We start from the raw sequence: 27370 nt of genomic DNA, 5'->3' as shown, positions 1-27370 counted from the left end.
ATCTTGTTTATCCTTTCAAAGAACCAGCTCTTGGTTTTATTGATCTTTTGTATCATTTTTTTGGGTCTCTATGTCATTTATTTCTGCTCTGATCTTTATTATCTCCTTCCTTCTGCTCACTGTGGGCTTTTCTTGTTGCTCTTTTTCTAATTCTTTAAGTTGTAGAGCTAGATAATTTATTACCATTTTTTTCTTATTTTTTGAGGTAGGCCTATAGAACTATAAACTTCTCTCTCAGGACTGATTTCACTGTGTCCTATAGATTTTGGATTGTTATGTTTTCATTGTCATTCATTTCCAGGATGTTTTTAATTTCTTCTTTGATCTCTTTGGTAACACAATCATTGTTTAATAGCATGCTATTCAGCTTCCAAGTGTTTGAATTTTTTTGATTGTTTTTATTGTAGTTTATTTCTAACATTATGCCATTGTGGTCTGAGAAGATGCTTGATATGATTTCAATCTTCTTGAATTTGGAGAGACTTTGTTTGTGACCCAATATGTGGTCTATCTTTGAAAATGTCCCATGTGCACTTGAGAAGAACGTATATTCCATGGCTTTGGGGTCAAATGTTCTGAAAATGTAAATTAAATCCATCTGATCTAGTAAGTCATTTAGGATTGCTATTTCTTTGCTGATTTTTTGCTTAGAGGATTTATCCAGGGATGTCAGTGGGGTATTAAAGTCCCCTAATATGATTGTATTGTTGTTGATCTCTCTCTTGATATCTTCCAGGAGTTTTTTTTATGTATTTGGGTGCTCCTGCATTGGGTGCATATATGTTTACCAGGGTTATATCTTCTTGTTGAATTGCTCCCTTTAGTATTATGAAGTGGCCTTCCATATCTCTTGTTATGGCCTTCACTTTGAGGTCTATTTTGTCAGATATAAGTATTGTTATCCCAGCTTTTTTTTTTTTTTTCATTTCCATTTGCATGGAAGATATTTTTCCATCCTTTCACATTCAGTCTGTGTGAGTTTCTTGTTATGAGGTGGGTCTCTTGTAGACAGCATATATACGGGTCATGTTTTCTTATCCATTCAGCCACTTGATGTCTTTTCTTTTTTTAAAAATATATTTTATTGACTTTTTACAGAGAGGAAGGGAGAGGGAAAGAGAGTTAGAAACATCGATGAGAGAGAAACATCGATCAGCTGCCTCTTGCACTCCTCCTACTGGGGATGTGCCCGCAACCAAGGTACATGCCCTTGACCAGAATTGAACCTGGGACCTTTCAGCCTGCAGGCTGACACTCTGTCCACTGAGTCAAACCGGTTAGGGCTCCAATGCTTCTCATTGGAGCATTTAGTTCGTTTATGTTTAAAGTTATTATTGATAGGTATTTGTTTGTATCCATTTTTATTTTTTGTGCCTGTGTTCTTTCTTCTCTTTTTATTTCTTCTTTTTTTTTTTTTTTTTTACACCAGCCCCTTTAGAATTTCTTGCATTGCTGGCTTGGTGGTGATAAACCCCCTTAGCCTTTTTTTTTTTTTTTTTCTGTGAAGCTCCTTATTTCCACTTCAATTTTGAATGATAGCCTTGCTGAATAGAATATTCTTGGATTCAGTCCCTTGCTTTGCATAACTTTGTAAACTTTCTTCAATTCCTTTCTGGCCTGATGTGTTTCTATTGAGAAATGATTTGATAATCTAATGGGAGATCCCTTGTATGTAACTTTCTGTCTCTCTCTTGCAGCCTGTAAGATTCTCTCTTTGTCCTGAATGTTCGCCATCATAATTATGATGTGTCTTGGTGTAGGTCTTTTCGGGTTCATTTTGTTTGGGATTCTCTGTGCTTGTGTGACTTTTTCTTCCCCAAATCAGGGAAGTTTTCTGACATTATTTCTTCAAATAGGTTTTCTAACCCTTGTTCCTCTTCCTTTCATTCTGACACCCCTATTATTTGTATGTTCCTTCATTTTTTGTTGTCCCAAAGCTCCCTTAGGCTCTCCTCCTGTCTTTTAGTATTTTTCCCCAATTGCAGTTCAGTTTGAGTGTGTTTTGCTTCCCTGTCTTCTAATTTGCTAATTTGCTCCTCCAGTGGAGAAAATATTCTTGCAGCATTTGAAAAATATTATCCAATTCAGCAAAGCAGGAGCCTATGTCACTGAGAAATAAGAGAAGTTCTGACATATATCTTCGTTTTCTCATTTTCATTTCACTTATTAATGTGAATAAAAGTATCGACCAAGTTTTATGTCAGAACTACACTCATTAATTGCAGCCATAGACTATTTGAAATTTACAATAAAGAGTATTGTATATTTTATTATTATTTGTAAATTATGTGCTATACAATGTTTATATTAAAAAAATTTTATAATGAACAAAGACATATATGCAAACTGTTTTGTTTTATTTCCCCAGAGAGCTGGTTGTTCAATATTTTACAGTACATCACAGGTAATCAAGCATGGCATAGTGTAAAAAAATACTGTTTTTCTTTTTAAGTATATCCTAGATTGTACTCTTTCTGAGAGTTAATGCTTGTCTTGAGATAAATGCATGTGTGTCTAATTCAATGGTTACCTACTATATGACCAGGAAGAACCTTTACTCTTCATCTCACGCAAACTTGGAAAGATCTGGTCTATTCTGGACTCTTCTGTAGAGGCCTTCCTTCACTTCCCACCCAATGGGAGTATTAGTAAACTTAAATGACTTCTTCTTGGGAACACGTACATGAGGAATTACTGTCCTGGCAGAGTGAAAGGTATTGGAGACCGTGGAGGTTTGAAGAAGATGAATTTCCTTTACGAAACATGAGCACAGGAAGCAAAGCCAGGAATGGGTGTGTCCATCATAGCTCTCAGCCACACAGAAGTGACTATTTCCCCACAAGGCGTCCCACCCCAAACCACAAGTAAAATCAGAATCCTCTTCTCCCCAGTTTGGGGTCTGGAACTGGGCAAACAGCTTATCGTTTCCCTCACATCATTGTTTTCAGGAAATAAAATCTCTGAGGACTGAACTTGGAGTGGTAACAGAGAGGATGGCTTGCTTCACTTCTTGTAAAGTCACATCCTATTCAGAGGATCTAGGCCAGGACTTTCAGGGACAAGGATTAGAGGTGCTCACAACTCGCTGGTTCAGAACAGATGGGAAAACCACCCTTTCCCAGTGTCCATTGCAATGGGTGAAATGGGGAGAGTTTGTAAAGAACTCTATTGAGAAGTTGAAAGGAGCCTAATGCTAGAAGTGTGCATAGAAGGTTGTAGAGAACCTGAAAAAGGAAATTTAGATGAAGCAGAGAAAGAGAAGTTCAGCTAAAAAATGCAGCTATGTTTTTTATATTAAGATCAACCTCTGATGTGGCTCAGGGGTTGAGTGTTGACCTTTGAACCAAGAGGTCATGGTTTGATTCCTGGATAGGGCACAGGCCTGGGTTTCAGGCTCAATACTCAGTGCGAGGCATGCAGAAGGCAGCTGATCAATTATTCTCTCTCATCACTGATGTTTCTATCTCCCTCTCCCTCTTCCTTCCTCTAGGACAGTGGTTCTCAATCTTTCTAATGCTGCAACCCTTTAATACAGTTCCTCATGTTGTAGTGACCCCAAACCATAAAATTATTTTCGTTGCTACTTCATAACTGTAATTTTGCTACTGTTATGAATCGTAATGTAAATATCTGTGTTTTCCGATGGTCTTAGGCTCTATAGCAGTGGTTCTCAACCTGTGAGTCGAACCAGGGTCGCCTAACACCATCGGAAAACACAGATATTTACATTACGATTCATAACAGTAGCAAAATTATAGTTATGAAGTAGCAACGAAAATAATTTTATGGGGTCGCCTAACACCATCGGAAAACACAGATATTTACATTACGATTCATAACAGTAGCAAAATTATAGTTATGAAGTAGCAACGAAAATAATTTTATGGTTTGGGGTCACCACAACATGAGGAACTGTATTAAAGGGTCGCAGCATTAGAAAGGTTGAGAACCACTGCTCTAGGAAATAAAAAATATATTATTTTTTTAAAAAAAGATCAGCTGTGGCTATGAGGTGAAAGGAGAACCTAGGTCAGCCATGTGAACACGGCCACTCCTATGTTGGAGCGCCACCGTCCCCAGGCCTGGAGAGGACCCTTGCTTCCCTGGAAGGAAATGATTTTCAGGAGGTAGACATCCGTTGGAGACAGAGAATTGAGAGAGGATAAGCACTGTGGGAAGGGGCGGGTGAATAGGTCCAAAACAACTTAGGAGAGAAGATAAAGTACTTCAGGGGCTGATGACAGTCAACAACTTCCTTCTTGTAGAACTTCCTTTCCTTGGCTTTCAAGACCTGCCCTCCTGGTCCTCTGTTAGCTTTTGCCCAATCCACCCAGGGACGATGAGTGGAACTTGAGTGGCGAGGCACACTGCTGATAATGAAGTAATTCCTTGAAAGAAAAACAGAAATGGCTGGCTAAAACTTCTACTGTGCAGGGTGGGACAAAATTAGTAGCTTTACAGTTGCTTATATGGAAAAATAATACAATAATTAACAAATAATAATACAAGAATAACCTATGTGTTTCACATATAACTATAAACCTACTTTTGCCTCACCCATAAATAAAGGGTTTCATTTCACTCTAATTTATTTCTTGAAAATGATGATGTGAGGAAAAAGAGAAACTCTTTGCCCAGTTCCGAACCCCCAAACTCTGGAAAAAAAAGGACGTTGATTTTACTTGTGGATTGCGGTTGGATGCCTTGTGGGGAAATAGTCACAGCTGTGTGGCTGAGAGCTATGACTTGCCCTTCTGTGCCCTCCCCATTCCCTTCCCCCCGCCCCGCCTCCCCCCCTCGACTGTGGACCAAGCTGGTTTGAACTGGATGATGAGCACCACCTGCAGGTAGAAAACTGGAGAAAAAACCTGAATACAGTTCAGCATTCTTATGGATCAGAACAAAAGCCCAGTGAACTCTCTTAGGCCCATCTCTGAAATTTAGTTTCTTTTTCATTAGGGGACAATATGTCAGGTCCAGTCCTGAAGGGGGAAGCAGCCCTAATTTGGGCAGAATCTGAGAGACCTCACTACCTCCTTCACAGAGGAAATAGAATTCACGAGGGAAGGACGTCCATACCTCCATCAACAGTCATTCAGAATTCCCACTTCTCTACTCCATCTCCACCTGTTCCTGGTGCGTGGGAAAAGTGTCCCCTCCTCAGGTTACTACTGCCTCCAGGATTCCACCCCACCTTCTCCCACAACCTGATCTTCATCCTTCCCTTCACTTCTTTCTACCAATATTTAAACATGCCTAAGACTCTTCTATTTTAAAAGCATTTTAAAAGCCAGAACAAAGACTTAACAACTGCCTGATCTTATAACCCCTTAACAAACTGCTGCCTAATTCTTTTTTCCTTCAGTCACACTTCTGGAAGAGCTGACTTTGCTTGTCTCCACTTCTTTCCCTTCCTTTCCTCCATCCAGGGTCATCTCCGTCTCCTGCCCCGACTAGGAGACAGTGCTTGCAAGGTCCTCAGCAGTCCAAGAGACACTTCTCCGACCTGATGCACTGGTAGTGTTTGAATGATAATCGCTCCCTCTCACTGGAAACACTTTTATTATGGGCCAAGGATACACACATTCCTAGCCTCCCTTCGACCTTTCTGGCCTCCCCTGGGTGTTCCTACCTGGTAGATGTCAGTATGATCTAGCCCAGCGATTTTCAACCATTTTCATCTCATGGCACACATAGTCCAATCACTAAAATTCTGTGGCACACCAAAAAAACATATTTTTTGGCAATCTGACAAAAAAATAGGTATAATTTTGATGCATTCACACCAGATGGCTATTGTTGTGTTGGCTGTTGTCATATTTTTACTTGACAATCTAAGAGAAGAGAGGTCAATGTCCCTGACTAAATACTCAGGTATTGCATGTTTTAAAAATTCTGTGGCATACCAGTGATAATCAGCCAGTAGCTCACGCCATCTGTCATCCCACATCCTTCATCCAGTCCCGCAGCTGTGCCTTCAGTATGGATTTGGAATCCTACCTTTTCTCAGAAGGTCCTCCTCTGCCAGCACCCTGGTCTCAGCCACTCCCATCTCTCACCTGGGACAATACAGTAGCTGCTTGGGGGTCTCCCTGCCTCTTCTCTAGCTGCTACACAACAGCCAGTGATTCTGTGCACGTACAACACAATGGCATGCCCTCTTCTCAAACTTCCAAGGTTATCCCCCATCATCCTTAGGCCTCAGGTTACATCTCACCTCCCCATAAGCCCTCCCCAGCCCCTCCTAATTTGTTCCATTCCGTGAACACCTATGTATTCCTTCAAAGAGCACTCATTCCGCTGTGTCCTAACTCCTCTGTCCCACAGCTCCCTGAGCTCAGAGAGGGCAGGAACTGTGTCCATCTGTTGAATCTATCCCCAGTGCATGGCACCTTGTAAATATTAGGTAAAAAACCTGTGGGTGTACTGTCCTCCCCTTTTGCCCCCAATTTGTAGACATACAATATTAGTAGATCGGGGAACAAAGTGCAAAGGAAGGAAAACGAGGTAAAATTCAGACAGTTAATTGAATGGTGAAAGAAGTTCCCAAATGGACCCCAAATATTCTAAAGATCCCCAGTTTGAAGAGCCATTTTATTTCCTTGTCAAATGTCCTTCCTGTTGAGGCAAAAATAAAACTGCAGGAAATCTGGTGACACAAAGCTGCTGATTTCACCTGTGGCTTATGTGTGTGGCAAATGAGCCCTGAGTTTAGGGACCCGTGTACACCCAAATACCTGGATGGCCTTGCCCTGGGCCCCAGAGGAAAGTGAAATTTTTGAGGGGGGGGGGGCCTCATCAAATCTGGGGTTGCTGTTTACTGCCAAAGGCAGTAACCTTAGAGCAGGGAGGAGTCCCCTTCCCTTCCCCCCCGAAAGGAAAGCGAAAGAGGCAAAGTTAACTGCTGTGAGCTGGGGTAGCACTAGCAGTCTCGCCCTAAACAGGGCTGAGGATGGCTGCACCCGGCTACTTCCCGCTGCTGGTCGAGGGGTCCTGGGGTCCCGATCCCCCGAAGAGCTTGACCACCAAGTTGCAGTTGTACTTCCAGAGCCCGAAGAGATCGGGAGGCGGGGAGTGTGAGGTCCGACAGGAACCCGGCAGCCCGGCCCGCTTCCTGGTGCTCTTCCACCCGCTTGACGGTGAGCGGGACCCGGGCCGGGGTGAGGGGAGACCATGGGGCTCTCCCTGCGGGGACAGGAGGACTGGGGCGCGCAGCGGACCGGCTCCAGCAGCAGCAGTTGGGGGTGGGCGGGTTGCCCTGCGCTTCCTGGAACTCAGCGGTGCGGCCTCTGGGAGGTGGCAGGTGGGGCAGAACCGCGCCAGGTAGAAGGAAAGGCGCTGAGAGCCCGGGCACTCGCCTCCTTTGACAAGGCTACTCGGTGCGTTAATGGGTTAACACACAGTGTGCTACTGGCAGCGTTGCATCTCTTGCGCTTTGGGTCTTCTGCCTATTAAGGCAGCAGTTCTAGAACTCCCCAGGTTGATGGGAACACGATTTTAAGGGAAGAGAAAGTTTCCAAAGATAGAAAGTCCAAATAAACGTTAGGGAGATACATTTGGTTGAAAATAGGTACGTTGATTTCTTTTTTTTTTTTCTTCCCCATTTTAAACGTCCTTTAATTCTTAAATATTCTGAAGACTATAGGATACATTTCGCAGACCTGAAGAATCTTTTCATTCAGTTCTCTCACGTTTCTGAGAAGAGGTACAGGCCTGGGCACTTCCCTAAGGTCACTCCGTTCCTCATCAGCAGAACTGGGCCTGGAACCCAGGCTCTTGATTTCTAACATCAAGTGCTATGGCTCCCTTTCTGTCTCCCTCAGCCCTGGGCGATTTCATTTCAAATGTGAGCTCCTCTCCGACGCTGAAATCTAGTCCTGTCTTCAGAAATTAGTCAAGGGCTAATTTTATTTTTATTTATTTATTTTTTTAAATTTCTTTATTGATTAAGGTGTCACATATTTGTCCTCATCCCCCCATTCCCATCCCACACCCCTCCCCACGGATGCCCCAACCCCCTGTTGAACTTAACCATTGGATAGGCTCATATGCATGCACACAAGTCCTTTGGTTGAACTCTCCCCGCTCCCCCCCAACCTCCCCTATCCGCCCTCTGAGGCCCGCTAGTCCGATCGATGCCTCCTTGTTTCTGGTTCTGTTCTTGTTCATCAGTTCTTATAAGTATATCTCTAGGGACACATGATCTCGCTCATCTAGGGGAAATGATGAACAACATAGACTGAGGTACGTTGATTTCTGTTGGGAGAGACCATGGAAATCAGACCTTTGAAGAGATTCCTGCAGCTATTCTGAGTGAGGACAAGTGAGTCCTTAAACAATGAAAGTCAGTGGGGATGGGAGGGACATATTTGTGTGCTGTTCTGGATTTGGTGACTGATCCTGTGGGAATGGGCAGTGCGCCATTGTGCTCCATTTGAGAGGGAGGGAGAGGGAGAGCCCCTCTTCTTCCTGTTAATTTTTAGGGGGAGGAAAGGAGCTAAGCAATGGGAGGAGTCATGAGATTTCCCCATGGGTCAGGGAGCTTCCCAGTGGTTCTGGGGTCACCTGGGGAGGGGCAGAGGCCTGCTGAAAATCACATTGCCCGGGTGAAATAGAGGGGGTTATTGGAGGGAGATGGCAGCTTGCTCCTGATCACTACCTGTCTTTGTTGGAAGTTTGCTGGTACCTGTCCCTCCGTTTCAGACTGGTCCTCAGACTGGGTTGAAGGAGGTTGAGAGATTTGAGCTTTTGAGGGGGAAGTTCCATCCTCACAGGGAGTTGAGCAGCTGAGTTCTCTCCTCCCGCTTGCTTTTGCTGTTGCAGAAAGGGGAGGCCCTGGCTGGTGGCTTCAGTGGTTAGAGCATAGGCCAGTGCACCAAAGGGTTGCAGGTTCAATCCCCTGTGGATGTGTCTCTCTCACATTGAACTTCCTTCCTTCCTTCCTCCCTCCCTCCCCTCTCTCTCTCTCTCTCTCTCTCCCTCTCTCATTCCTTACCACTCTCTCTAAAAATCAATGGGAAAAATATTTCCTGGTGAGGATTAACAACAACAACAACAAAAGAAAAAAGGAAGGGTGAGGACAAATACCAAACATCTGTTTGCTTAAGACAACTACCAGCCGAAACTGGTTTGGCTCAGTGGATAGAGCGTCGGCCTGCGGACTCAAGGGTCCCAGGTTCGATTCTGGTCAAGGGCATGTGCCTTGGTTGCGGGCACATCCCCAGTAGGGGGTGTGCAAGAGGCAGCTGATTGATGTTTCTCTCTCATCGATGTTTCTAACTCTCTATCCCTCTCTCTTCCTCTCTGTAAAAAATCAATTATATATATATATATATATATATATATATATATATATATGACAACTACCAAAGACCTGGGAGGCAGGTGACCAGACACTCCCAGAGCTCACACCTTTTCCATTGGAATCTCACAGGAGAGGATGTGGACAACCCCTAGTCCCGCTTTCCTTCCCTGGATTTGAGAAGCATTTGGGCCAGAGGAGAGGCAAGGAGGCTTACAAGGCCATGAGAGCAACTGGAAAGCTTTAAGCAAGGATCCTGAAAGGAAAGAGGAGACCCAGCGAGGAAAGGGGTGCACAGATTGTGTGAAAGAAGTGAGGCGGGCAGGGGGCAGGAGACAGACCTGCTTGGCTCAGAGCTTTATGGAAACAAGGTACACAGTTTTCCAAGGATTAATTTCACCAAGGAATGCACAGAAGGGCAGCTGTAGGATGTCAATCATTTCCTCAAGAGATGTTACCACTTTGATTCCAACTGTTAGCATCACCATAGTTCTGGCCCTTAGCATCTCATTAACCCTCAGCAGGTTAAACAGACACAGCCCCGCTCTGTCCTAGAGACTCAGGAGCCCTGAGTGTGGGTGGATGAGAGGGCATCAGCACTTTGAACCGGCACCCTCGGTGACTCTGATGCACTAAAGTTTGAGAATGCTGGTTGTTGATGACCCTGGATGAACAAAATGGGAGCCCATTATAGGAAATACACACAGCATAAAAATACAACCAGTACAAAATATAATTCTGTGATGATAACATCATTCTGTCCTAGCTCTCAAAGTAGAACCAATTTCAGTCTCTTGTCAGGCTTCTTCCTTCACCTGTTCAGCCCACGACCCCTTACCTCCATCCCCAGGCCGCCCCAATGACCCCTTTGTGTTATCCCCAGCACAGACATCTCATAATCTGTGCAGCTGATGAACTTTTATGGTCAAAGTTCTTGGGAAGTGGAAAGTCCCAGTCAGTTTCAGTTTCCTATCAGAAGGCACTTTCTCAGCAGCAAGTTGCCAGGAAATTGCTAACAATGAATGACCTGCTCTGGCAGTCCTAGGGCAGGAGAGCTTGTCTTTACAGGGAGACCCATCCCCTCCACACCAGGAAGTGGCCTCAGCAGGTGCAGGCTCGTCCTGTAACACGACTTTAGTCATATAATTCACATAATCAGGCTGAGCCCACCAGCAGTTCTCTGTGGAAATTACGGTAGAGCACACCCGAACTATTGAGAAGCTGCATCTTACTTTTATATTCATTGAATTTCTGAAAAGATGAGTGTAAATTGACTTGGAAGATTTTTGGATGTGTACATTTATTTATCACCCTCTCTGGTCTAATTTGGCTCCTGATTATTGTCAGTCTCTTTGGGGTGAGGAAACCCATTAATAAAAGCAAATGTGGATGGTTTGAGATTGGTGCAGAAAGGACATGGGTCAGGGTGGCCGGACATCAGAGATTCAGCCTTATTCCTCCCAGATTCACCTTTTCCTTGTTGGGGAGCACTTACTGATCTTGCTGCCATCTGCCCTCTTGAAGTAGTGGTGCCCATGCATAGTGCACACAAACAGGAAGGCGCATTTATTTATTTTTAAATTATTTTTAATTGATTTCAGAGAGGAAGGGAGGGAGAGAGAGAGAGAAATATTAATAATGAGGGAGAATCATTGTTTGGCTGCCTCTTGCATGCCTCCTATGTGGGATAGAGTCTGAAACCCAGTCATGTGCCCTGACCGGGAATCGAACTGTGACCTCTTGGTTCATAGGTCGAAGCTCAACCACTGAGCGCACCAGCTGAGCCAGGGTGGCATTTTTATTTTATTATTTAATTTAATTTAATTAGTTTAGTTTATTCTCACCCAAGGATATTTTTTCCATTGATTGGAAGGTATAAGGGAAAAAGGGAGAGAGAAAAAGAAACACTGATGTGAGAGAGACACATCAATTGGTTTCCTCCTGCACTCGCCCTGATTGGGGCTAGGGGATGGAACCTGCAACCCAAGTACTTGCCCTTGACCGGAATCAAACCCCTGGCCCTTCCAAGGGAGGGTCGATATTCTTACCATTGAGCAACACCGGCCAGGGCCAGGCTGGCACATTTAAACGCATGGCCCTAGCCAGTCCCGGGTTCGACTGATTCCCGTGAAGGGCACATGCCTGGGTTGTGGGCTCCATACCCAGTAGGGAGTGTGCAGCCGGCAGCCGATCAATGATTCTCTCTCATCATTGATGTTTCTATCTCTCTCTCCCTCTCCCTTCTTCTCTGATATCAATAAAAAAATAAACAAATAAATGCCCGGATAGCACTCTATCAAAGTCTAGGGAATAATAAAAGGAAGATATCAAAGAGGTCCATGGACAACCTGACTTATAAAACTTAGCTTCCTCTCTGGCACCGGGTTCTTATCCAGCCCTTACTCAAGCTTAGGGCAGCCCCTTAGGAGTCTCGGTGAAGACCTCTTTCCTCCCATAAAGAGTGAAATTTGAGTCTTATATTATTTCTGGGGGACTGTTTCATTCTATTGGCATCCTACCCTTCCATGGGTGGTTGAGGTGGGAAAGCTATTTAAGCCCCTCTTTTTGAAAGATTCCTACCTGTATCCTTGGCCTCATCAGGCCAACCGTATCAGAATGCAACATGGTAACCCAACATGCATGGCAGGGCTGCACTGTGAACAGTAGGGAACTCTCAAAGGTTCCCCTTCACCCTGACATTTTTGTACCATCTGACTATGTCGACCACATCTCCTCTTCTAAACTCACTCCCTTTTCTCCACAGTCGGAGATACACTAACTTTGCCTTTCTTTCTCTGCCTGCCTCTTCTTATAACTTACATTTGCATAACTCTTGTGTGTGTTACAAAATTCATTCACAGACCACTGGTTTGAGTGACAAAACAGATTTAAGAGAAGTTCAGATAGTTTCTCAATGTCACTCATCTAGAGTTGGAATTCTAATCCCGGTTTTTTGAATGCTCATGTTCACTGTTCAGTTTTTTTTCCACTACAGCCCAGCTGCCTGATGTGCTATTTTTAAAAAAATCTCTCCATCCATTTTTTCCTTTTCCTATTAAATGTGAGGCTTTTATCTTCACAAGTTAAAGAATTGATTGAAAAACTTTTAAACTATGCTCCTAGCCATTCTGCTCTTGGTTACCTGAGTCACCTTCCTAAAACATGGCTTTTATTATGCCAGTCCCAGCAACCAACCTTCACTGCTCACCATGACAAATGCTTTAATTATTTCATTTACTGTACAATAAATATTGCTCCTTTTCTGAGTGCCCACTGAGCATCAGGTACTATACTAAATTCTTTATGTTTCTTCAATTTAATCCACGTAACACCCATATAATACAATCTTTATTAATTGCTTATTATACAAGAAGACTGAGGCTTTGGGAATACTTAGCTTTTAAAAAAAGTTTAAATATAGAATTCAAATCCATGACTGCTTGCTAAACTTTTCCTTTTTTTTTTTTTTTTTTTTTTAACCACATAAGGTCTCTCTTGGAGAAATGACTCAGTAATTGATTGATAATGACAAATGCTTTGGAAATATGGAATAATTTGTGAATAAAGATTGCTTGATGGTTCTCCTCTTTCTTTCTTTCTTTCTTTCTTTCTTTCTTTCTTTCTTTCTTTCTTTCTTTCTTTTTTTATATTTCAGTTCGGCAGAGTGTTCTGGAGAGAGAGAACCACGAGTTAGCATGGCCAGGAAAAGGAACATTGAAGTTAACTGTCAAGTTGCCTCCAGCCCCAAATGAAGTCCATGATGCCTCTAAGGAGAAAATTCCAGCAAATGTAAGTAAAGGAGCGAGTAGCCAGGAGGTAGGCTGTTCTCCCAGGGTGTGTGGGATGGGAAGCACAATGAGGAACACCTAGTGGAACAAAAAATACAAATCAAACTGCTGTGAGAAATGCAACTTACAGATGTGGTGGGATAGGTATGGGATAATGAAGGAGGAGACACTTTTTCTTTGATGTTAGACACTTTTGGAAAAGTCAAGATTTGGGGGTTATAATAAGGGAGGTTTGAGATGTAAAATTTTGGGTTGCTCTTAACCTGGAATGTACTGTATTTGTTTTACTTTTACATTGTTTTGAGGAAATAACGATCCATACTGAAAGTACTAAGTATTTCCTAAAATGGTATAGTAATAGTATTTAGCTTGTTGGTTTGTAAGATTGTTGTGAGGGTTGGATGAGACAACCTGTGTAAAGCAAATAGTACAGTGTTCATAGGAAAGACTCAATAAATGTTAAATGGGGAGAAGATGTAGATCTTGCCCCATGCCTCAGACACTTGGTATTCAGTGGAGTTTCTGTTATTTGTGACTAATTTTTGTCAGTGATTTTTGTTTTGAGTATCTGTGCCAGTACACATGGGGGTCACTCAAAAGCATTATCACTGGAGTTTTCACTATTGTGTCTGTTGATCCTATATCTCTAGGTTGGTCTCAGGCACATTTTCTTTTTTTTTTTTTTTTTAATATTTTTTATTTAGGTATTATATGTGTACATATCTTACATTACCCCCCCCACCCCACACCCACACATGCCCTCCCCCCCCAGAGTTTTGCGTCCATTGTTTATGCTTATATGCATGCATACAAGTCCTTCGTTTGATTTCATAACTCCCCCACCTCTCCCTAACTTTCCCCCTGTAATTTGAAAGTCTGTTTGATGCTTTACTGTCTCTGTATCTATCTTTTTGTTCATCACTTTATACTGATCTTTACTATCCCTAAATGAGTGGGATCATGTGGTATTTTTCTTTCATTGACTGGCTTATTTCACTTAGCATAATGTTCTCCAATTCCATCCAGGTTGCTGCAAATGATGAGAATTCCTTCTTTTTTATGGCAGCATAGTATTCCATTGTGTAGATGTACCACAGTTTTCTGATCCACTCATCTGCTGACGGGCACCTAGGCTGTTTCCAAATCTTAGCTATGGTGAATTGTGCTGCTATGAACATAGGGGTGCATATATCCTTTCTGATTGGTGTTTCTAGTTTCTTTGGATATATTCCCAGGAGTGGGATTACTGGGTCAAATGGGAGTTCCATTTTCAGTTTTTTGAGGAAGCTCCATACTGTTCTCCACAGTGGCTGCACCAGTCTGCATTCCCACCAGCAGTGCACGAGGGTTCCTTTTTCTCCGCATCCTCGCCAACACTTGTTGTTTGTTGATTTGTTGATGATAGCCATTCTGACAGGTGTGAGATGGTACCGCATTGTTGTTTTGATTTGCATCTCTCGGATAATTAGTGACGTTGAGCATGTTTTCATGTGTCTCTTGGCCTTCCTTCTGTCTTCTTTTGAAAAGCATCTATTTAGGTCTGTTGCCCATTTCTTTATTGGATCATTTATCTTCCTTTTATTAAGTTGTATAAGCTGCATGTAGATGTTGGAGATCAAACCTTTATCAGTGATGCCATTTGCAAATATGTTCTCCCATGCAGTAGGCCTTCTTGTTGTTTTGTTAATGGTTTCTTTTGCTGTGAAAAAGCTTTTTATTTTGATGTAGTCCCATTTGTTAATTTTCTCTTTAGCTTCCATTGCCCTAGGGGCAGTGTCAGTGAAGAATTTCTTTTGGCATATGTCTGAGATTTTGCTACCTGTGGATTGCTCTAGTATTTTTATGGTTTCCCGTCTTATGTTTAAGTCCTGTATCCATTTTGAGTTGATTTTTGTGTATGGCGTAAGTTGGTGATCAAGCTTCATTTTTTTGCATGTATCTGTCCAATTTTCCCAACACCATTTATTGAAGAGACTGTCTTGACTCCATTGTATGTTCATGCCTCCTTTGTCAAATATTAATTGAGCATAGTGGTTTGGGTCAATATCTGGATTCTCTATTCTGTTCCACTGATCTATATGTCTGTTCTTGTGCCAGTACCAGGCTGTTTTGAGAACAGTGGCTTTGTAATACAGCTTGAAATCTGGTATTGAGATCCCTCCTACTTTATTCTTCTTTCGCAGGATTGCTGTGGCTATTCGGGGTCTTTTTTTATTCCAGATGAATTTTTGGAGAGTTCTTTCAAGGTCGGTGAAATATGCCATTGGTATTTTAATGTGGAGTGCATTGAATCTATAGATTGCTTTGGGTAGTATGGACATTTTAATGATGTTGATTCTACCAATCCATGAACATGGTATGTTCTTCCATCTGTTTACGTCTTCCTCTATCTCTTTTTTCAGTGACCTGTAGTTTTCCGTGTATAGGTCTTTTACCTCCTTAGTTAAGTTTATTCCTAGGTATCTTAATTTTTTTGGTGCGATGGTAAATGGAATTGCCTTTTTAGTCTCTCTGTCTGTAAGTTCACTATTGGAGTATAGAAAGGCCATAGATTTCTTGGCGTTAATTTTGTATCCTGCTACATTGCCAAATTCATTTATTAAGTCTATTAGTTTTTTGACGGAGTCTTTCGGATTTTTTATGTACAATATCATGTCGTCTGCAAATAAAGACAGCTTTACTTGTTCTTTTCCAATTTGGATGCCTTTTATTTCTTCTTCTTGTCTAATTGCAATGGCTAATACTTCCAGTACTATGTCAAACAGGAGTGGTGAGAGTGGGCATCCCTGTCTTGTTCCTGTTCTTAGGGGAAATGTTTTTAGTTTTTGTCCATTGAGTATGATGTTTGCTGTGGGTTTATCATATATAGCTTTTATTATGTTGAGGTATGAGCCTTCTATTCCCACCTTGTTGAGAGTTTTTATCAAGAAAGGGTGTTGGATTTTGTCAAATGCTTTTTCTGCATCAATTGATATGACTATGTGATTTTTATCTCTCAATTTGTTTATGTGATGTATCACGTTTATTGATTTGCGGATATTATACCATCCTTGCATTCCTGGGATAAATCCTACTTGGTCATGGTGTATGATCTTTCTGATGTACTGCTGGAGCCGATTTGCTAGAATTTTGTTGAGGATTTTGGCATCTATGTTCATGAGGGATATTGGCCTGTAATTCTCTTTCATTGTGTTGTCTTTATCTGGTTTTGGTATTAGGGTGATGCTGGCTTCATAGAAGGAGCTTGGAAGTGTTCCTTCCTCTTGAATTTTTTGAAATAGTCTGAGGAGGATAGGTTTTAGTTCTTCCTTGAATGTTTGGTAAAACTCTCCTGTGAAGCCATCAGGCCCCGGGCTTTTGTTTGCCGGAAGCTTCTTGATGACTGCTTCAATTTCGTCCATAGTTATTGGCCTATTGAGCTCTTTAGATTCTTCTTGATTGATTTTAGGAAGGTTATATTTTTCTAGGAATATGTCCATTTCCTCCAGGTTGTCCAGTTTGTTGGAATAGAGTTGTTCGTAGTATTTTGTAACAATCCTTTGTATCTCAGCGGGGTCTGTTGTTATTTCACCTCTTTCATTTCTGATTTTGTTTATTTGGGTCCTCTCTCTTTGCTTCTTGGTGAGCCTGGCTAGAGGTCCATCAATCTTGTTTATCCTTTCAAAGAACCAGCTCTTGGTTTTGTTGATCTTTCGTATTGTTTCTTTGGTCTCTATGTCATTTATCTCCGCTCTGATCTTTGTTATTTCCTTCCTTCTGGTTACAGTGGGCTTTTCTTGCTGCTCTTTTTCTAGCTCTTTGAGTTGTAGGGTTAAGTAATTTATTACCATTGATTCTTGTTTTTTGCAATAGGCTTGTAGAGCTATGAACTTCCCTCTCAAGACTGCTTTCGCTGTATCCCAAAGATTTTGGATTGTTGTGTTTTCATTGTCATTTGTTGCCATGATGTTTTTTATTTCTTCCTTGATCTCTCTGGTGACCCAGTCATGGTTTAATAGCATGCTGTTTAGTCTCCAAGTGTTTGATTTCTTTGGATTGTATTTATTGTAGTTGATTTCCAGTTTAATGCCACTGTGATCTGAGAAGACGCTTGATATAATTTCTATCTTCTTGAATTTGAAGAGACTTTGCCTGTGACCCAGCATATGGTCTATCTTTGAAAATGACCCATGTGCACTTGAGAAGAATGTATATTCTGTGGCTTTGGGGTGAAATGTTCTAAAGATGTCAATTAATTCCATCTGGTCTAGTGATTCATTTAGGATTGCTGTTTCTTTGCTGATTTTTTGTTTAGAGGATTTGTCCAGTGGTGATAGTGGGGTATTAAAGTCTCCTACTATGATTGTGTTGCTATTAATCTCTCCCTTGAAATCTTCCAGGAGTTTTTTTATGTATTTGGGTGCTCCTATATTGGGAGCATATATGTTTACCAGAATTATTTCTTCTTGTTGGATTTCTCCCTTTAGTATTATGAAGTGGCCTTCTTTATCTCTTGTTATGGCATTTACTTTGAGGTCTATTTTGTCAGATATAAGTATTGCTACCCCAGCTTTTTTTTCATTTCCATTTGCCTGAAAGATATTTTTCCATCCCTTCACTTTCAATCTGTGTGAGTCTCTTGTTCTGAGGTGGGTCTCTTGTAGACAGCATATATATGGGTCGTGTTTTTTTATCCATTCAGCTACTCGATATCTTTTGATTGGAGCATTTAGTCCATTTACATTTAAAGATATTACTGAAAGGTATTTGTTTGTGGTCATATCTATTTTTGTGTCTATATTCCTTCTTACCTGTTTATTTCTTCTTTTTACAGTATTCCCTTTAGCAATTCTTGCATTGCTGGTTTGGTGGTAATAAACTCCTTAAGCCTTTTTTTATCTGCAAAGCTCCTGATTTCCCCTTCAATTTTGATTGATAGTCTTGCTGGATATAGTATTCTTGGATTCAGTCCTTTGCTTTGCAACACTTTGTATACCTCCGTCCATTCACTTCTAGCTTGTTGTGTTTCTGTTGAGTAATCATTTGACAATCTGATGGGTGTTCCTTTGTAGGTAACTCTCTGTCTCTCTCTTGCCGCCTTTAAGATTCTCTCTTTATCATTTATATTTGCCATTGAAATTATGACATGTCTTGGTGTGTGTCTTTTGGGGTTGATCCTGCTTGGGACTCTCTGTACTTGCGTAACTTTTATCTTTCCCATATCCGGGAAGTTTTCTGTCATTATTTCTTCAAATAGATTTTCTAATCCCTGCTGCTCTTCTTGTCCTTCTGGCAGCCCTATTATACGCATGTTACTTCGTTTCATGTTGTCCCGAAGCTCCCTTAGGCTTTCCTCCTGCTTTTTAATTTTTTTCTCCAATTGCTGTTGAGATTGAGCTTGTTTCTGTACCTGATCTTCTAACTCACTAATTCGGTCCTCTGCTTCTTGTAGTCTACTGTTGAAACTTTCCATGGTGTTTTTGATTGTAGCTATATCACTTTTCATTTCTTCCTGATTCTTGCATAAGTTGTTGATTTTCTCATCCATCCGATGTATAAATTCCACGACCATTACTCTAAACTCCTTTTCGGTCATGTTGCAAGCTTCAGTTTCACTGATTTCCTTTCTTGGCGACTCCACATTTTCTTTCCTCTGTGAGTTATTTCGTTTCCCCATTCTGGCTATCACCAGAAAGCTCAAGCTTCCGTTTGCGTGGACCTGGGCCGTGTGCTGTGGGGACTTCACTCCACCCGAGTTTCACTGAAGTGCTCTGACACTAGGACGTGTGGCTGCCTTTGGTTGGTGGGAACCAGACTTGCCCAGGGTCAATTTGCATTATTGGAAATTTATTAATGCTACTTTATTGTTTGAATTTCAGGATTCCAAGACAAAAGAACATGCCAAAGAACCAGGTAAGGTCTCAATTGAGATAACTGGCAGTTTTGCTTTGATTAAAGATGGCACTTGTAGACATCATCCTTATCTTCTTTACTTCACCAGGCAGGTTTTCCTCAGCTTGGCGATGGCTTGGGATGCATCCTCTTTATACAGTACTCGCAGCCACTTGAGCTCTAAGGCTCAGGTCAGGAGGATGGAAACAGGTCTCTCTGTGGGGACTGGGAGACAACTTGCAATTGAGGGGAGGGCCAAGAGATGCCTGGGGGAAGGTGATGAACTGACCTTTAGAACCCCTTGTGCCCAAGCAGCTATTGAGAAGAAAGTACATGATGTATCAGTGGGTGCTGTGTGTGGCTAAGTCAGTTTCTGAGCACTGGGTGTGGAAAGTGCTGTCCTCAGGAGCCACTACAGGAAGGTGCGGGTCTTCCGTGGATAAAAGCTTCTGATGGTGCAGGATGGGGGTGCACGATGGGGTGCAACCCTCCAGACCAGCAGCAGCTCTTTTCCTCCCATCTCCTGTAAGATAGAACCCGACACCTAGTGGCTGTTGTGGAGTCTGTTGCTTAACTAGTGTCTGGGTGTTGCTTAACTTAACACTTACTAAAGAAGCCACTACTTTTTCTGGGCTAATCATGGTGTTATAAAGGGGAGAAAATAGTGAAATGTGTTCAAATGGCTGAGCAAGAGAGAGAAACTGATACATATCCAGATCTTAGGGAAAAGAAAATTCCCTAAGAATGTGTAAATATTTTCTTTTAAAGTAGAAATTGTCTTGAGAACATGTTTAGATTTTTGCAAATTTCTCCTTTAGAAGATGGCACTAGGATGAGAGCTTGGGGCCATTGTCAGGGCTCTAGAATTTCATTGGAATGGTGAGCAAAATGAAGATGGAGGGTGGTTACTTAGTAGGTCCCATATCTAAGGAATGAGGAGAGCAGAGGACACAGCACTTTGAAGGCACTAGGCATGCCTGAAACCCATAGCTTCAAGTTAAAGATTGACAGGCAGTGACAGAGCAGGGAAAGGCACACACCAGCATCAGGGGATATGAGCACTAAGCCAGTGTTCTGTTTCATGCCAAGCTGAGCTGGGTTGGGCCTCAAAGGTGGAAACCAGCAAGTGGAAGAACTAGGAGAAGAGAGACGAACAAGGGCAGAGAAATGCTGGTCACATGTGTTCAGCAAATTCTGTTTATTCCAAGTCTGTATTTCAAGCCTGGACCCTCTTCTAAATCCCAGAGCTGTGTCTGACCTTTCTGTTGGAAAATAGGTTAGCACCGACGTGTCTGAAGCCATGTGTGTCATCTGCCTCCAAACCAGTGCCCTCTTCTGTCTGTTTTGTTTCTCTTCAAGTACATAACCAGTTTGCCCATCACCTACTAGAAATTTGTCTTTTCTTTAAGCTTTCACAAATGTTGGTCTCATTCATTCCTCCCTTTCCACAGACTGCCATTATTACTTTACAAATCCAGCATGGCAGGAATACCCTGCTTGGTCTCTCTGTACCTGATGTCTCTCTTCTCCTTAAATCTGACCAGTCCTGTGTATTGCTGGATATCTGGTCATCTTTTTCACAGAAACCTTCCCTGGCTCACCTTACCACCAACTGCAAGATAAAGTCCAGACTACATTCTGGATGAAGCTGACTTTTCTGGCCTTATTTCTTACATCTCTGTGCATGAGAGCTCCTTGAGCTTTATTGGTCAGATCACCATTTCCTAAATAGTTTGGCACAACATGATACTCTGCCTGTATTCTGTTGCTCACAGTACTCTCTACCCCACTTTTCTCTGCCTAAATTCAATAGACCCTTCAAGATCTACTCAGATTCCTCCTCTTCTTTAAAGCCTTTCTAAGCCAGCCAATCCCTTTATCTCTTTTTCCTGGAATCCTGACTTAATTGTTGGTGCTCTTTATAAAGCAATGTCTCTCTTGTGATGAAGCTTCTAATAGTGGGGTGATAAAACTATATTGCTTAACAAGGCTCTCATCATACACTCTGCCCAATACTCTCATTTTTTATTTTTATTTAAAAAATATTTTATTGATTTTTTACAGAGAGGAAGGGAGTGGGATAGAGAGTTAGAAACATCAATGGAGAGAAACATCGATCAGCTGCCTCCTGCACACCTCCTACTGGGGATGTGCCCGCAACCAAGGTACATGCCCTAGACCAGAATTGAACCTGGGACCCTTCAGTCCGCAGGCCATCGCTCTATCCACTGAGCCAAACCGGCTAGGTCAATACTCTCATTTTTTAATTAAGAGATGTGCCCAAGGTCACATGGCTAAAGAGTGGTGGAGTCAGGGGTTGAACTCATAGAGCCTTACCCCCAGCCAGTACTCATTCTGGTTTGTCATACCTGTTTCATTGCATGCTAGTTCATGTTGCTATTGAATCCTCAAGCTATTTCTTATTTGGCACGAGTGTTTGTGTGTGTGTGTGTGTGTTTCTTGGGGTGATCTAACTGCTGTAACAACTCCCCAGATTATGGTGCAGTGTAGTTGGCAGCTAAGGTGGTGGGTGGAGTCTAGACTGCTTTATGCAATCATTTGGGAATACAGGCCTCCTTGATACATGGCCTCCCATGTCATTGCAAGAGAGAATGGAGATCCATATGAAGGAGACACATATTGGTCATGCTTGGAAGTGGAATTCACCCCTTCTTCCCATATTCCATTAGCCACACCAACCCTACTATAGGAATTTAACTGTAGGAAGTCTGGGCAATATTTCCCAGAAAGAAAAGAAAATGGATTTGATAAACACATGACATTTTACTCTGCCATAATGAACATTTACAAATATCAGTTTCTCTTCTCATTTTTCTTGAATACCTCCATTAGAAAAATAAGTTCCTTATCTAATGCTTTTTGTATGTACCCCTCTCCACATATCCAGTACCTTCAACATAACAAGGGCTCCAACTGAATAGTTGTGCAGAGAATGTCTAAAGATCCTATTATACCCATCATGCTTCACTGCACTGGATTAAGCATAAAGTGAGACTGACTTTATGTGTATGTATAACTCACTTATCGTCAGCATCGGGGAGGAACAAGCTGGCTGGAGTGATTGCTATTCACTGAGTTTGATGTACACATGTAGCCCTCTAAGCCATTTTAATTTCTCTGTGTATCTCCTAGTCATTCAGCGCAAGCATCTTTTTTCTCTTCAGTGATGGGAAGTACTGCTTTTCAGAGCATAAAGTGTTAGATCGTGCTCATGTTCAGCATCATCAGATATTCTTGCTTTCCTCCAGTGGTCCAAGCACTAAATCTCCAATTCAAAAAAACACTTATTGAGCCTCAAGTATATACCCTGTGCTAGCAATACCAGGATGCATAAACATGTTCCTTGCCTTTGAGAAACTGAGTTCAATAATTATATTATGGTGCTGTGATATAAGTATTTGTCAGCAGGAAAAGGTGTAATGAAATTGAACATCATCATCATAATTCATTTAAGTTAAAAGCCTTCTAAGATCTGTTTTTATTTGAGTTAGCTAAGAGTTTGGGAAGGAAAGAAGGCAGTGTCTTATGATAATCTACTTGGCTAAATCATGATACATAAATATAACATCTTGACCTCTTTTGTATCCCTAAAATTAGATGCATCAGAAGATACACAAATCTCTCTTAACAGAAGATCAGAAAAAATGAAAGATATCCCAGAGCAATGTGAAAATATTCCCTCTTTGGTTGCATTTGAAAATCTCAAAGCAAATGTGACTGACATGATGCTAACCTTGTTGGTGGAGAACATAAGTGGCCTGTCCAGTGATGATTTTCAAGTGGAAGTAATACGAGATTTTGATGTTGGCATAGTTACCTTTCGAAAATACATAGGTAAGATGAAGTGACCCTTCTTTTCAGTCTTCTTTGCACAGCACGTTTGGGATTTGGGACATCCAACTAATGGAATGTCTCAGAAAGTTTGACTATTTCTAGTAGCTGGTTATAGAGGCTTTTAAGTTAATATAGATCCTTTTTTATTTGAAAGAGAAGCAATTTGTTGTGAATCCAAATTATGGCATGTTTAATAAATTAAACTTATTGTATGAGTTTTGTGTGTGTGTTTGTGTGTGTGTGTGTGTGTGTGTGTGTGTGTGTGTGTGTGTGAGTGAGAGAGAGAGAGAGAGAGAGAGAGAGAGAGAGAGGACACAAACAAATGAAAATCTAAATGAAGTCCAAGGATCTTAAAGTGATTCTGAACCCAGGAGTCAGTGTTTTCACATGTTACCTCATTGAGAGAAGTAAATATTGATCTGTGTTAACAAACTGGACTTGAAGTAATAATTATAATACTAGCAAATATGAAAATGCTGTTACTGTAAGTCAGGGAATATGCTAAGCTCTTTACATTAATTCATTGATTTGTTCCTTTCAACAACTTTTTGAGATGATTATTATTATTTCTCATTTTACACCTGTGAAGACAGAGGTGCAGTGATGTTAATAAATGAAGAACTGGATTTGAACCCTGGCAGCATACCTCTATCCAGCCTGTACTGTTATCCCCTTTACCATATATCTTCTCAGTGTTTTCATGGTCATCCACATATGCAGGGAGAGTAGTGCATGTGATGCAGAAAATGAGTGCTCTTTGAGATCTGAGGGAGGAGTCTGTGAGATGGAAGAGCCACCTCCAGACAAATGGGGACATTTTCCAGTTCCAAACCCTCACTGTTCCATAGCTGTGGCAGTGGAATGGTTCATAAAGCACACAGGTCATGCCCTGGCCAGGTGGTTCCATTGGTTGGAATGTTAATCCCGTGCACCAAAAGGTTCTGGGTTCGATGTTGACGTTTTTCTCTCTCATTGATGTTTCTCTCACTCTCTCCCTTCCTTTCTCTCTCAAATCAACAAAAACATATCTCAGTTGAGGATAAAAAAAGAAAGAGCAAGGCCATGAAGTAAAAATTCCAGCTTCAACGTTTAAGTAATTATCTGAGGTTGGCCAAGTTACTATCCTCTGTGTGCTTTGCTTTCTTCACCTATAAGGTGGGAATAATAATATCTACCTTATTCAATTTCTGTGAGAATTAAAGAAATAATGTTTGAAAAGCTCTTAACATAGTTCCTGATAAGAACATGATAAGGACTCAATAAGGGAGCTATTCTGATTTCAAATTTATGATTATTTGTCATAAAGGTAGAACTAAATGGACTTGCTTTTGTTTATTGAGGAAAAATTTTGCATGCCTACTATGTGCACATATCTAGGTGCAGTAGTAGTAATTCGAGATTTTGATGTTGCCGAGATGAATAATTCCTGGTCCCTGCTTCTGAGGAACTCCTATGGGGCAGGGTAGAATCCAGTACATAAATGAACAGTGAAGATCAAGAGGAGAAGCTGCCTCCCTTGGCTGTGAACAGCAGGCTGTGGGGAATGGGAGGAAAGGGGACCCAAACAAGGCAGCGTAGCTTTGCCCTGCCTACGTCCTTCTATGAAGCTTAGACTCCAGCAGTACCAGGCTGTCAGGTCCCAAATATACTATGTTCCGTGCCATTGCTGTTCTCTCTGCCTGAAATGCTTCCTCCCTTATCTATCTGGCAAACTCTTCTTCATCCTTCAAAACTCAGATTGGTGACTACTTACTCTGGGAATCCTTGTCTGAGTGCCAATGTTAGTCTTCCGGCCTCATGTGATGATACCACAATAGACCACTTGCTTGCTTTCAAGACTTCCTCCCTCCTGGAAGGTGAATGTTCAAAAACTTGTTATATTCTTCATTCTCTCTCCCTAGCTCCTAGCACAGTGCCTGATACAATGTGGGCCCAGCATCAATATTTATTTATTTGAAAAAGATAATTGGGTCCAGTCCTGAAGGAGGAATAGGATCAAGATAAAAAAAATTGGAGGAGGGCATTTCAAGCACAGGATACCATATAAACAAAGGCAAAGGAGAATGGTTTTACAAAACAATGACTAGTTTTTGTGGCAGTATGAAAATAAAATGAATGGCCTCAAATAACCAGAGGGGATATTTAGAAATTAGTTTGGAGTCAAATAGCAAAAGACATATTCTATCTAGCTCAGGAGTGTGAACTCATGCCTGCAGGTAATGGGGAGCCATTGAAAGACTTGAGAAAAAGGTGAAGTGAGGAGATTTGAATAGTAGAGAGTACTCAGGTGGTTATATCAAGGAGGGTTGGAGCAGGCTGTGAGCGGAGGTAGGGACACAACTCTGTGGTAAGACATTCACAGATGCATCATTGTTCAGAGACTGGGAATTTTAGGCAAGTAAATTCACATTTAGGAATTAAAATATTGCACCTAAAAATTGAGTGCTTAGCCCCCTTCTTTATATCTATTAATTCAGACATTTTTTGGTATAATATAAAGATATAATTTTCTGATTGATTAATTTTGATTTGCAGATGCCATGAAATTTGTTGAAGATTGTGCCATGCACCATTCAGTGACACGACTTCAGCTCTCTCCAAGACTTCTGGAACCGACAAAAAGAATCAGGGTTGAAAACCTGCCTCCTGGTGTTGACTCCTATAATTTGAAATGTTTATTTGAAAATCCTCAAAATGGAGGGGGAAGAGTTGTCAGTATTGAATGTTTTCCTGAAGAGAGTTCAGCTCTGATAGAATTTTTTGACAGAAAAGGTAATATCTATTAACCTGATTTTGTATACCTTACCTGGCATAATTTCAATATATCAGATCTTATTATTATAGTTATCAGTTGAATTCTGATTATTTTATTTTTATTCATATATTTCCTTGGTAATCCAATTAGGAATCCTGTTCATCTGGGATATGACACTTTATCTGTCCAGTGATTCAAACATTAAAGAAGTAATGTCACATTGTTGAAAGATATAAAGTTCCTCTTAAAAGTCTCTACCTCTGATAACTGAAAAATAATATAATTCTTAGAATCCTGGAAATACTGTGTTAAAAGAAGAGGTTATCTGCTTTTTAGCTGTACACGTGGCAGAAATTCTCAAGTTAATTTCAACAAGTTTAGGTAAAGAAATACTCAGAAACGCATATGCTCCTAGAAAGTATCACTACTTCCCCTTTCCTCTGTCAGGATCATCATTCAGAAGTTAATAGGGGCGATTTCACATGATCGGTGGGTGCAGCATTTCATATAATACTGGTTTGGTGGTGATGAACTCCTTTAGCTTTTTCTTCTCTGTGAAGCTCTTTATTGACCTTCAATTCTGAATGATAGCTTTGCTGGGTAGAGTAATCTTGGTTGTAGGTTCTTGCTATTCATCACTTTGAATATTTCTCACCACTCCCATCTGGTCTGCATAGTTTCTGTTGAAAAATCAGCTGATAATCGTATGGGTGCTCCCTTGTAGGTAATTAACTGTTTTTCTCTTGCTGCTTTTAAGATTCTCTCTTTGTCTTTTGCCCTTGGCATTTTAATTATGATGTGTTTTGGTGTGGTCCTGTTTGGATTCCTTTCGTTTGGGGTTCTGTGCGCTTCCTGGACTTGTAAGTCTATTTCTTTCACCAAGTGGGGGAAGTTTTCTGTCATTATTTCTTTAAATGGGTTTTCAGTATCTTGTTCTCTCTCTTCTTCTGGCACCCCCATAATTCGGATGTTGGTACGCTTGAAGTTGTCCCAGAGGCTTCTTACACTATCTTCAACTTTTTGGATTCTTTTTTCTTTTTGTTTTTCCGGTTGAGTGTTCTTTTTGCTTCTTTGTATTTCAAATCTTTGACTTGGTTCTTGCGTTCCTCTAGTCTGTTGTTGGGTCTCTGTATAATATTTTTTATTTCAGTCAGTGTATGCTTACTTTCTAGTTGGTCCTTTTTCATATCCTCGAGGGTCTCATTAAATATATCAGCCCTTTCTAGGAAATTCTTGAAAAACCTCATAACCATGGTTTTGAACTCTATATCCAGTTGTTTGTTTTCCTCCATTTCTTTCATTTGTGATCTGTTTCCTTATCTCCTCATTTTGGCTGCTTCCCTGAGTTGGTAGGGTGGCTTTGTGTGCTTGGTGTTCTATATGGTCCAATGGGTCGGCCTCCCAGTTTCCTGAAGTGGACACTCTTGGTGTACCCCTTTGTGGACTGTATGTACAGCCTTGTTGTAGTTAAGTCTTGATTGTTGTTGGTATCACTGGGAGGAATTGACCTCCAGGCCAATTTGCTGTGAGGACCCGCTGTGTCTATAATGGAAGAATTTCTGTGCTGGAGACACACTTATGGGGCAGAACTTGTTTCAGTGGGGCTTTGGTGCTCACTGAGTCTGCCCCCTGAGTGTGTCCCTTATGAGAGTAGTTGAGATCTGTTGTCGTCTCACACAGACCACTAGATATACTAGTTCTGGATCTCCAATGGGGGGTGCAGGTCAGCTACTGTCTAGGCCACCCGGCAGGAGCTACAGCAAGAACTACAGTTTTCTCCTCTTTGCTTGGGGTTTGGAG

At 41.4% G+C, this 27370-nt stretch overlaps 1 protein-coding gene across 1 annotated transcript in view; it reads left to right on the top strand.

Annotated features, from left to right (window-relative positions):
• The first annotated feature begins 6896 nt into the window (after positions 1 to 6896).
• Positions 6897 to 27370, top strand: part of LOC129148585 (protein mono-ADP-ribosyltransferase PARP14-like) — an 85343-nt gene continuing 64869 nt past the window's right edge. Inside the window, exons 1-5 of the mRNA XM_054713919.1 lie at positions 6897 to 7139; positions 12957 to 13090; positions 18948 to 18981; positions 22579 to 22815; positions 25351 to 25587. Coding sequence (XP_054569894.1) covers positions 6953 to 7139; positions 12957 to 13090; positions 18948 to 18981; positions 22579 to 22815; positions 25351 to 25587 — 829 coding nt within the window. The 5' untranslated portion in view covers positions 6897 to 6952. The remainder of the gene's footprint in view (positions 7140 to 12956; positions 13091 to 18947; positions 18982 to 22578; positions 22816 to 25350; positions 25588 to 27370) is intronic.

Source organism: Eptesicus fuscus, chromosome 3 (genome assembly GCF_027574615.1).
Source record: "Eptesicus fuscus isolate TK198812 chromosome 3, DD_ASM_mEF_20220401, whole genome shotgun sequence".
Classification (NCBI taxonomy): domain Eukaryota; kingdom Metazoa; phylum Chordata; class Mammalia; order Chiroptera; family Vespertilionidae; genus Eptesicus; species Eptesicus fuscus.
Note: the sequence above shows the minus strand (reverse complement) of the source record. Positions and strands in the feature narration are given on the sequence as shown.